General features: G+C 39.8%; 1 protein-coding gene across 1 annotated transcript in view; it reads right to left on the bottom strand.

The window, feature by feature from the left end:
* The window catches only part of LOC126198544 (histone-lysine N-methyltransferase ash1), a 341,958-nt gene that overhangs the window by 316,280 nt on the left and 12,551 nt on the right, over window positions 1-13,127 (bottom strand). Inside the window, exon 5 of the mRNA XM_049934952.1 lies at window positions 277-564. Within this exon, the coding sequence (XP_049790909.1) occupies window positions 277-564 (288 nt within the window). The remainder of the gene's footprint in view (window positions 1-276; window positions 565-13,127) is intronic.

Below are 13,127 nucleotides of genomic sequence, written 5' to 3'. Positions count from 1 at the left end.
TAGCACACTGACTTAAACCTGACACCTGACAAAGCTAAAGTAATTTATTTTCTCCATTACCTTCTCATTAGTGAAATTTTATATTCATGGTTTTTCTAATTACTTGATTTTCTAGAAATTTTATTGAAGCTGCATCGGAAAGTGTATGGACATAAATGGTATCCAATCACTTATTTACACACAGAATAGAGTAACATTCTCAATTGTCATAAGCACTGTTTCGTCCAATGATTAAACACAAAGTAAATTTAACAAGAGTCAGAACACTCCACTTACTTCAGAATCACTGCCAGAGCTGTCAACTGATTCAGAATCACCAGAATCTCCATCATTATCATCACCATCATCATTATCAACAGAATCATCACTTTCACTGTCATCATCTGCATCAGTTTCTTCACTCCCACTGCCAGCAGCATCAGCATCATCATCTTCATCCTCATCATCATCTTCTTCTGGCTCCTTACTTTCATCTCGTTTACCCCTGTCCACTTTTCCTTGACCCCATGACATCGCTCCTCCTGCCATGGTCTTAGAAGCTTCTAATGGGGTTGCCGGAGATCCCTAGAACAATACAATTACTAATATTATATAGCTACTTTAGTGAAAAGTACAGCAGACTACTACTATGAAACCAAAGACTCCAGGAAAGTTATTTCTTCAGACTTGCATTTCAGAAATGCATACTTTACACAGATTTGCTTGTTTATTCAACTATCATGAAATGCTACATCACAGAAAGACAAAAATCAATGAGAAAAAGTATCCATCTAAAAAGTTTCCAAACTATGTACAAACATCATTTGCAAACAAAAAAAATTAAACCTTTTCCCTTCACCTCAAGAAGATAACTTTACGAAGCAAAGATAAAAGTGAATGAAATACGTTTTTCTCACCAGGTTATAATGATACAGTAAACAAAGGCATTAAGGCTATTTATAAAGTGGAAATAACCTCACGGTAATAAGCTATCAGCAATATGGCTGTCACTTTAGATAATCTTCCATCAGAAATAAGACTAGAGAAGAATATGGTTTATCTGTATGAAATGGAAAATTCAACTGAGAATATTGGTAAGAGAGAGGCTGGTTGGTACTTACTTCAGGAGGCATAACTCCCATACTGTTTACAGCCAACAGAAACAAAACATAAACGATATTCCTAGTATTCTGAACTATACGTTCCTTCTAGGGAGTGCAGTAGAAATGGTTGGGAAGGGTTAAGAGAGGTGTCATTTACCCCACACAACAGATAGCTCCCTCTTAATTTTCCATGTGCCGTGTACACACGGTTTCATGTCAATAGAAGTTAGGCTGGCTGACATTTCATACATTCTATATCAACAAAAATGATCAACATTAAAAACAGAATGTAACTGGATGGTTAAAAAATCTACACGAGTGGCAGCAAGAGAAAACACATGTTAAGGTAACGAAATTTGGAAGTTTTTGGAACCAGTGGTTCCTTCTTCTGGCAGAAGGGTTGAAGAGGAAGGAACAGGGGTGAGGAAAAAGACTGACAAGGTTTACGAAATGGGAGAGTTCAGAAACAAAACATCATGCACGAGTTATTAAGGGCAGAATCCTAGGAAAATAAAAAGAGACAGAAAACTACAAGGGAGCAAATAAGGCAGTAATTATTGAGAAGATATGGTGAGACCATTGAAATTAATCTAAATTAAGGTCACACGGATAGCGAGAACCAAGGACATGTAACACCAGTTCCATCCTGCAGAGTTCTGAGATACTGGTGCCTGGGGAAAGAATGCGGATGTCATAACAGGCACCAAGTTCATGACTACCATGTTGTACAGCATGCTGTGCACCAGAATGTTGGATCTTTCTAGTATACAGCTTCCTCCTATGCCAATTCATCCTAACTGAAAACTTGGGTATAAAAGGCTGAACAGTGTGTACATAACTGCTGGTACCCGGCAAGCCATTTTACACATTACTCTACCTTTGAGAGTATACGTTTTGCCAGTTACAGGGGTGGTGTGCATAGGACAAGTCTTGTAGTGGATACGGTCACAGGGTTAGGAGCCATAGGGTAGGGAGATGGGTGCACAAGAGGCATAGAGCTGACAAGGCTATTGCAGAGATTAGTGGGGCAGTAAAAACTATTCAAGGTGTGGTGGGAAAGATATTAAAAAGAATGGACCTCATTTCAGGGAAGGGTTTAAGGAAGTTATAGCCTTGTCGATGCAGCTGATTAATAAATTCAAGACCTGGATCGTACTGAGTGACAAAAGGTGTACCTCTAAGGGTTTTTTCTTCCTTGGGAAGAGGCCGGGGGGGGGGGGGGGGGAGATGGGGTGTCAGCAGTGACAGGATTGGATGTGATGGCCTGGCAGACAAACAAAATGATCAGGGGCATGGCCATGTGAACCAGGATGGCTCATCCCTACACCAACCTTTCATATATGGCTTGGAGGCAGCTTTCTTGGGATCCATAAGCCTTCAGTCCCAGGTCTGGTTTAGATACATTGATGACATGTTTGCTGTAGGACTCATGGCAAGGCTGACCAATGTCTGGAATCTCTAAATACATTCTCCCACCTAATTTTCACATGAGACTATTCCGAATGCCATACCACTTTCTTTGATGTTGACCTCATCCTCACCTAGGGTCAGCTACACATTTCTCTTCACATTACACCTACCAGCAACCCACAGTACTTACATCCTCACAGCTGCCATCTTTTCCATGTCAAATGTTCCTTCCCATTCAGCCTTGGCATTTGACGCAAATGTATTTGTTTGGATGCAAACTCTTCACAGCAATACAACACCATTGTCACTTCAGTGCTGGATGCAATTACCAGCCCAGTGCAATAGCAGATTTCTCAGGCCATCACATCCAATCCTAGTATGGCTGATACTTGCAAAACTTATGAGTTCCATCTGCTCTCACTCAGTGTTATTCTGGACTTTAATATATTAATCAGCAACTTTGACAAGGCTATGACTTCTTAAAATCATGACCCAAGATGAGATCTTTTCTGTCAGACATTTGGCTCGCCACATCTAGAACAGTTTTTTGTCACCCTCCCAATTCCTACAATATCCTTGTACGATTCTATGCTCCTTCTGCACCCATTTCCCTACCTTAAGGCTCCTACACCTGTGACTGACCCCACTGCAAACTAGCACTATGCACCTACTACCACCAGCTATACCAACTGGCAAAACATCTGCTATCAAAGGGAGAGCCACCAACAAAACGACACTGTTAGGCCTTTTATATCCAAGTTATTAATTAGGACGGATGTCCATATGCTGATGACTGAAACTGACAACATCCAATATCCTGTAGTACAGCGTGCTCTAGAACATGACAGTCATGGCCTTGGTACCTGTTTCGCCACATGTGCATCTGGATTCTTCCCCCAGACATCAGTTTCTCAGAACTCCACAGGTGGGAACTGGCATTTCACCACATCCTTGGTTCTCCCCAACCACCTGGGCTTAATGTTTTCAGTCTCTCATCACTCTCCCTTCCCCTTCAAATCTTCTGGCAGAAGAAGGAGCCAGTGGCTCCAATAACTTGCAAATTTCCTTAACCTTGACATGTGTTCTCTCCTGCTGCCACTTGGTGAGTAGATTGTTGTAATCTATGCAATTACATTTCATACATTCTGATTGCTTCCTGGTGTTTCTATCCACCGTTTGAATCATAGTGTAGTAACAGTAACAGTAGTAGTAGTAGTAGTAGTAGTAGTAGTAATGATAAAAACTTTGTCATGGTAGGTGCACAATCTTAAGGCAGGAGGCACAAGGCTATTTTTGTGCTCTTCTAGTAAAATTCAAGATTTAAAATTGGCAAATATATTTTTACCACCAAGTTAATAAGCAACATTTTGTGAAGAAATAAAACCTCAAAATTTCATGTAAAAAAGGAAAACTGGATGATGTGAAGCATAATGTGTCCTCAAAAGTTTCAACACCAAGTCTCAAATTACATAGGTTAAATTTTCGTCAAGTAATTCATTGAGCCACTGTATAGAAACTGGATAAAGCATTAGTATTTTCTCATTCAGAAGGTTACTAACATCTGAGCTTATCTTTTTTCTCTTACATGTATCTTGTTCCACAAATCCTCCCGAGAGAGCATGAATAGTTGCAGTTCTTCATTCTTTTGATATAATAACCTGGTGCTGCTATTTTGTTATGGTCTTCAACCAAACACTGGTTTGATGCAGCTCTTCATCCTACTCTATCCTGTGCAGGCATCTTTATCTCCAACTAACTACTGCAACTTACATCCTTCTGAATCTGCTTACTGTATTCATCTCTTGGTATCCCCCTCTACGGTTTTTACCTCCCCCCCCCCCCCCCACACGCTTCCCTCCAATACTAAATTGATCCAATACTAAACGTGTTGTATCAAAAGATCCCTTCTTCTATTTCAGGTTGTGCCAAAAATTTCTTTTCTCACCAATTACATTCAGTGCTTCCTCATTAGTTACATGATCTACCCATCTAATCTTCAACATTCGTAGCACCACATTTCGGATGCCTCTATTCTCTTCTTGTCCAAACTGTTTATCGCCCATGTTTCATTTCCATACGAGGCTAAACTCCATACAAATACTTTCAGAAAATATTTCCCAACATTTAAGCCTATATTCGATGTTAACAAATTTCTCTTGTTCGGAAACCCTTTTCTTCCCATCACCAGTCTACATTTTACAACCTCTCTACTTCCGAGATGATCAGTTATTTTGCTGCCCAAATAGCAAAAGCTCATGTAATACTTCAACTGCCTTGCGTTTTTTGTTTGCTTTTTTTGATGTTCTTCTTATTTCCTTCTTTCAGGAACTGTCTGTTCCATTGAACTGCTCTTTCAAGTCCTTTGCTGTCACAGACAGAGTTACAAAGTTATCGATAAACTTTGAAGTTTTTATTTCTTCTCCCTGAATTTTAACTGCTATTCCAAATTTTTCTTTGATTTCCTTTACCGCTTGCTTGATGTACAGACTGAATAACATCTGGGATATGTTACAACCCTGTCTCACAGCCTTCTCAACCATGCCTTCCCTTTAATGCCCCTTAACTCTTGCAACTGCTCTCTGTTTTCTTTAAGAGCTGTAAATAGCCTTTTGCTCCCTATATTTTACCCCTGCAGCCTTCAAAATTTGAAAGAGAGTACTCCACAGTACCATCAATAACATAATAAATATAATCCAACTGACACTTCAACATCTACATCTATACTCTGCAAACCACCACGAGGTGCATGGCACTGTACATGAGTAATTATTCTAATCTTATCTGTACAATCCATATGTAAGCGATACATATAGGGTCACAGTATAGTCGAAGAGTAACCATTTAAAGCCGGTTCTTAAAACTTTTAATGCTAATAGACTTTCTCAGGATAGTTTACGCCTATCTTCAAGAGTCTTCCAGTTCAGTTCCTTCAGTATCTCTGTGCCACTCTCCCAGGGATTAAAAAACCTGTGACCAGTCATACTGTCTCCTCTGTTGTTGTTGTGGTCTTCAGTCCTGAGACTGGTTTGATGCAGCTCTCCATGCTACTCTATCCTGTGCAAGCTTCTTCATCTCCCAGTACCTACTGCAACCTACATCCTTCTGAATCTGCTTAGTGTATTCATCTCTTGGTCTCCCCCTACGATTTTTACCCTCCACGCTGCCCTCCAATACTAAATTGGTGATCCCTTGATGCCTCAGAACATGTCCTACCAACCGATCCCTTCTTCTGGTCAAGTTGTGCCACAAACTCTTCTTCTCCCCAATCCTATTCAGTACCTCCTCATTAGTTATGTGATCTACCCATCTAATCTTCAGCATTCTTCTGTAGCACCACATTTCGAAAGCTTCTATTCTCTTCTTGTCCAAACTATTTACTGTCCATGTTTCACTTCCATACATGGCTACACTCCATACAAATACTTTCAGAAATGACTTCCTGACACTTAAATCTATACTCGATGTTAACAAATTTCTCTTCTTCAGAGACGCTTTCCTTGCCATTGCCAGTCTACATTTTATATCCTCTCTACTTCGACCATGATCAGTTATTTTGCTCCCCAAATAGCAAAACTCCTTTACTACTTTAAGTGTCTCATTTCCTAATGTAATACCCTCAACATCACCCGACTTAATTCGACTACATTCCATTATCCTCGTTTTGCTTTTGTTGATGTTCATCTTATATCCTCCCTTCAAGACACCATCCATTCAGTTCAACTGCTCTTCCAAGTCCTTTGCTGTCTCTGATAGAATTACAATGTCATCAGCGAACCTCAAAGTTATTATTTCTTCTCCATGGATTTTAATACCTACTCCGAATTTTTCTTTTGTTTCCTTTACTGCTTGCTCAATATATAGATTGAATAACATCGGGGATAGGCTACTACCCTGTCTCACTCCCGTCCCAACCACTGCTTCCCTTTCGTATCCTACGACTCTCATAACTGCCATCTGGCTTCTGTAAAAATTGTAAATAGCCTTTCGCTCCCTCTATTTTACCCCTGACACATTCAGAATTTGAAAGAGAGTATTCCAGTCAACATTGTCAAAAGCTTTCTCTAAGTCAACAAATGCTAGAAACGTAGGTTTACCTTTCCTTAATCTAGGTTCTAAGATAAGTCATAGGGTCAGTATTGCTTCACGTGTTGCAACATTTCTACGGAATCCAAACTGATCTTCCCCGAGGTCGGCTTCTACTAGTTTTTCCATTCGTCTATAAAGAATTCACGTTAGTATTTTGCAGCCGTGGCTTATTAAACTGACAGTTCGGTAATTTTCGCATCTGTCAACACCTGCTTTCTTTGGGATTGGAATTATTATATTCTTCTTGAAGTCTGAGGGAATTTCGCCTGTCTCATACATCTTGCTCACCAGATGGTAGAGTTTTGTCAGGACTGGCTCTGCTAAGGCCGTCAGTAGTTCTAATGGAATGTTGTCTACTGCCGGGGCCTTGTTTCGACTCACGTCTTTCAGTGCTCTGTCAAACTCTTCACGCAGTATCGTATCTCCCATTTCATCTTCATCTACATCCTCTTCCATTTCCATAATATTGTCCTCAAGTACATCGCCCTTGTATATACCCTCTATATACTCCTTCCAATTTTCTGCTTTCCCTTCTTTGCTTAGAACTGGGTTTCCATCAAAGCTCTTGACATTCTGTATGCGTTCAATATCCTCTGTTAGCCTTATTTGGTATGTGTCCCACACACTTGAGCAACATTCTAGAACCGGTCACACAAGTGTTTGTATGCAATCTTCTTTGCAGACTGATTCCATTTCTCCCGTATTTTTACTAATAAAGTGAAGTTTATCACCTGCTTTACCCATAACCGAATCTGTCTGATCCTTCCATTTCATATCCCTACAAAGTGTTACACACAGATATTTGTATGAGTTGGCCAATTCCAACAGTGATTCATCAATATTTTAGTCATAGGATACTATTTTTGTTTTGTTTTGTGAAGTGCTAAATTTTACATTTCTGAATATTTAAAGCAAGTTGCCAATCTCTGCACCAAGTTGAAATGTTGTCAAGATATGACTGAATACTTATGCAGCTTCTTTCTGACAGTACTTCATTATAAAAAAAAAAAGACTGCAGCATCTGCAAAAAACGCCTGATGTTCCTATTAATATTCTCCACAAGGCCCTTAATATACAGGGTGCTCCTAAAGTCACTATACACTTCAGTGATATAGTAATGGAATATTTGTTTCTTACAAGAACTATGACAGAATGCTAACCAAAGAAGAACGAGTCGCTGTTGTTTCTGCTCGTCTTCGTGGAATGACGTATGAACAGGTGCAGACAGACTTTGCCCATCGATTCTGGAAAACAGGCCCCACCACGCTTGCTATCAAGACCCTCGTCAATAAATTCCAGCACACTGGTAGTGTTGCAGATGAACATCCAGTGAGGCTGTACGAAGTGTGCAGGATGCGATCACATGTAGCCCTTCCGCATCTACCAGGAGACTTAGTAGGGAGCTTGGTATTCCTCAAACCACTGTATGGAGAGTTCTTCGTTACAAGCTGCACAAACATGCGTACCATATCCAGGTCATACATCAGCTTGAAGTGGAGGACTACACAGCCAGACAAGATGTGTGTCATGACCTGCTACAAGCTGTGGAAAATGATAATTTGATGCAAAATGTCTTGTTCAGTGATGAAGCTACATTTAATACCTGTGGGCATGTGAACAGACACAACTGCAGGATCTGTGCAGATGAACAACCAAGTGTGCTGCAGGAGTGGCAACACGACACAGCAAAAGTGAATGTGTGGTTAGGAATAACGAGGTCAACAGTGTACAGGCCCTTCTTCTTCGCAGAACAACCTGTTACTGCAACAGTTTTTGGAGCTCCAGTTGGTATCTGATGGGTTTATGGATACTGTTGTTTTTCAACAGGATGGTGCACCACCCCATTTTCCTCTCATTGTTCAGGATTATTTGAATCGAGCATTTCCTGGCAAATGGATCGCTCGTGCCTCTCCACAGATGGGGGTTTAAGTCTAAGGTATACTAGGTGAAGATCCGCAGCACTGAACTCTTAACGCAGCAGATTCGAGCCACAGCTGCTGAGATTACACCAGATTTGCTTGGGCAGGTTTTTTGGTCTACAGTGGAGCACAGGGGCGGGGAGGGGGGTGCCTAGACATGCAAGGTGCACTGAAATTACGCCCTATTGTAACGTAAGTTGCAGTGCCATTACATATTGGTTAATAAAATCTGTTTAAGTACAAAATGTATAGTGACTTCAGAATCACCCTGTACAACATGAAAAGCAAAGGTTCCAACACACTTCCCTGGGGCACATCCGAAGTTACTTCTACACCTAACATGACTCTCCATTCAAGATATTATGCTGTGTCCTCCCTACCAAAAAGTCCTCAAACAATACTTGCTTCATACTGCAAACGTTTAGCTGTCTCCGAATGTGTATGTGTGATCTATTACTACTGGCACCATGTTGCTCTATTCTTCAGTTGATTAGCACTGTTTTGATTGAAATACAGGACCAAAAACAACCTCTATAAATACTTTAAATGTTTATCATCAGCACAGAATGGCATAAGATATATGGATAAACATATATGCAGCACTCTGCTAGAGGATTTTTGTTATCTTGGTTAAGTATTTTTGCAATCAGAATTTGGGTAGTAATCTGACATACTATATGTATAAACCAAGGTCACCAGACACATGTAAAACTACAGACCACTTATTGACACTGATTTCTTATAGTATTACAGAACATATATATGACTACCTTCCAGAAGACCTAATAACTATTATGTAGGAATCAACATTGTTTTCGCAAGTACTGGTCATGTTGAAACAAAGCTTACTCTGTTAGTTCGTAAAATCTGGAAAACAGTAGATAATTGAAATCAAGTTATGTCATGTTTGTTTATTTCCAGAAGTTTTGGTACAATTCCTCACACTGCTGCCTAATAAGCCAAATCATGCATTGGAATATCTGAAGAGATATGCAACTGAACTGAAGATTATATATTGGGCATGCAGCTACAAAAACATTTCAGCCATGAGATCACAGACTGAAGCTGTAGTACTCGCAGCTGTTATTTTAAACACGACACCCACATCACTGTATTTACAGCAACAGAATACAAAATGGTGAAAAATGTTGTTCGTCGTCAAAGAGCTTTGCATAAACTGAATTTACAGTTACTCTCATAACCTGCTGAGATATTGATGCACTGTAGTGACATCTTTGGAAATTGTACAAAGAAAATGCCAGATTCCATACCTTGTAGAGAGTAAAACCGATATTTCTATTAACTACATATTTCGCCAAATCACTTTCCACCGTTTCCTTCACCATCATGTCTCAGAATAACAGAATTTTGTCACTGTCACACAACATCGAGTCACAAACGTCAATGCAGTTCTCTTGGACTCGGTGGTGACGGAAGCAGTGGAAACCCTTTTAGTTTTAACTGAGACCAGGTCAAAGCTTGAAATCCAGCACTTCCTTTGGTGCTTCAGTTCTTGCAATGATATACCAGCACGGATAAAGTACCTAACCACATATCCAGTTCATAAAAAGCTCTTTGCCACTAATCAACATTTCTAGCATTCGTGTACTCTACTGCCACAAGTGCAGCAATGTGGACCTTGTACTTAGAAATATGTAAGTTGTCAGTCAGCTAACTCAAATAATGGGTGAAAGGTATGCACCAGAAATCTAATGGACCAGGAATACGCCACAAAAATACACGGCTATTCAAAAAGAAGGAACAGATTTCAAACATTTATTGCCTCCAAACTACAAAAGAAAAAAATGCAATTCCAATGTTCCTGGAAAGAGAAAAGTTCAAATTCTTATGCATTCAATGTCAACATCATGTGTCATACTACAAATATCAAAATGGTGGCTCATTTCCTGCCACACACGAAGCAGCTGGTCTCTTTTTATCAAATTTACAGCTTTACCAATGCAATGTCGCAGTCTTTCAAGAGTGTCAGGCATAGTGGGGATAAAAATATGGTCTTTTACATAAAGCCACAGATAAAACTCACAAGGTGTGGCGTCTAGGGATCTGGGAGGCCACCAACAAATAAGTTCTCTTCTGCTTCTCCTCTTAAAGTCCAACACCCCCCAGACCTCACACCTTATGACGTATTTGTGGATACAGTAAAAGACCACGTTTAACCCCCAGTATGCCTGACACACTCTAAAGTCTGCGACATCGCACTGTTGAAGCTGTGAATTCGATAATGAGAGATCAGCTGCTTTGCGTGTGGCAGGGAATGAGCCACCATTTTGATATTTGTTGTGTAACACAGGGTGCTCGCACCAAATGCATAAAAATTTGAACATGTCTCTTTCCAGGATCACTGGAATTGTGTTCCTTTCTTTTGTAGTTTGGAAGCAATAAATATTTGAAATCTGTTCCTTCTTTCTGAATAGCTCTGTATGAAATGGAGAAATTTGCAGACGATCAGGTGTCCTATCCTCATTAAAACTTACTTCTATATATATACACGAGTCATCTATTGTCATTGTATTATGATGAAAAAATCCTGTTTCACTAAAGAAATAAGCAAAAAATGAACTACAAAGATTAGCAGCTGACTCTAATGTAACTCATTTAAATAAATAAATAAATAAAAGGGCTCCAATACTGTTTGGCTATGCTAGTTACAACTTTGCTGTATTTAGGAGTATTTGGCTGAAGCAATGTATGGTGGAATAACCAGAAGGGGTGAGATGCCAGCCTCGGATTTGCTGGAGGAACCATACGGAAATGTAGTTCACACACGAAAGAGGTCACTTATAAAATCCTTGTTTGGTTGATTCTTGAGAAATTGGTATAAGTCTGTGATCCTTACCAAGGTTAACAGAAGAGGCAGGAAAGATACAAAGAACAGCTTCACCATCTTTCTTGGGTTCACTAGGTCAGTGTGACAGTATAATAAAAATTTTCGGTAACAGCAGTAACAAGATGATGTACATCCCAGACTCCTTTAACCATAAAATTCCAAAAATAGGTCAACATCTTATACTACCTCCAATAATAACAATCTCTATAATTAGAAAAAAACTGAGACTCACACAAAGGGGTACTGACCATCTTCTTCCTGCATGTCATTCGTGAATGGAATAGGACGGCAGGGGGAGAGGAGGAAATGATTCTAGTAAACTATGTAGTCTCCACCAACCACTGTATGATGATTAGTGTAGTACAGAAACAGAAGGTCATTTGAACTGAAGAGAAATGAGATACACCAACTTGCAGCTAGGACAGTAATTCTCTGTTCTCTCATTCAATACTGCCTTTGTTTAAAAACTGAAATTTGGCACTTCACTGTCAACAAACCAGAAGGTGCTACAATATGCAAGGTGTTAGTATGAAATGTTGCCACTATTCTTTAAGTGACTTAACATCATTTTTAGCAAGTGCAGGCATTAGCCTCGACGGAAATGGCAACCGTTAGAAATTCAAACTGTACAGCAGTCACAAGCTGCAAGCAGCTTTTTATTTTTAAATGTTTGCTTGAGTTCACAACAATTATGTAAATTATGCCATATTAAGCATAGATGGTTATTTGATACCAGAAATAAATACTAATGGAACTACTATATGGAGATGCAGCGTGAAAGACAACCAAATGCCAGAGCAGGTGAGTTATTTATCAGCCTCTAAAACTCTTTTAAACCTAGTCATGCCAACAAATGCTGAAAATGAAATGTATTGGCTCCCTTCTTCAGTGGACCAAATGGAGTACCACTGAAGACACAACCTTGAGAACACTGTGGGAAAATTCCTGCTTTATGTAAAATAATTTATAATCTGTAGATTGTGAGAGTGAAGTATTTACAACAAAGTGTAGGGATACTTCAATGCATTTAGTTGCAATGTTGTTTATTAAAAAAATCTTTAACTGCTTGTTAGGCAACTGCCTGAGGTAGGCATAAGATAACTGTATCTCACATTTCAACAACTAACCGGCATTTGTGTGGATGCTGAGATCAGCAACCACATAGTTATCAGAACACAAATGGTTTACATTATTTGAAATATCCAAGGAATCATGACTTTTCTGTTTAAAAAATTTGTGAATTACTATCCGTCCTGGCATGGGCGTGTTACTATTACATAATGCAGTAATTTTCCCACAGTGTTCTCAAGGTTGTGTCTTCAGTGGTACTCCATTTGGTCCACTGAAGAAGGGTGCTAATACATTTCAGTTTCAGTACACACACACACACACACAATAAATATTTAATCCCTCTTCCAATCCTAATCCCAATCCTGCACCCCCATGGGCCATTCCCTTGTGGCCGGACCATGCGCAATACCTGCCCCATACACCGCCCTAACACCCCTACCACAGTCTAGTCACAGGCATTTCCTACCCACAAAGGACATGGCCACACATGTGCGTAAAAGCACACATGTTATATATAAGCTTATTGCAATTAGTGTACAACTTTCTATGTGGGCATGACATTTATCCAACTGTCTACTCATATGAATGGCTACTGCGAATTTGTGGCAAACTGCAAACTTGACCATCTAGTTGGTGGACATGGTGCACTCAGCAACACAAATGACTTCCACAGCTGCTTCACTATGAGGGTCATTTGGAAACTTCCCTCTA

Source organism: Schistocerca nitens, chromosome 8 (genome assembly GCF_023898315.1).
Source record: "Schistocerca nitens isolate TAMUIC-IGC-003100 chromosome 8, iqSchNite1.1, whole genome shotgun sequence".
In the NCBI taxonomy this organism is placed as follows: Eukaryota; Metazoa; Arthropoda; class Insecta; order Orthoptera; family Acrididae; genus Schistocerca; species Schistocerca nitens.
The sequence above is the reverse complement of the archived record's forward strand: the minus strand, read 5'-3'. Positions and strand labels throughout refer to the sequence as shown.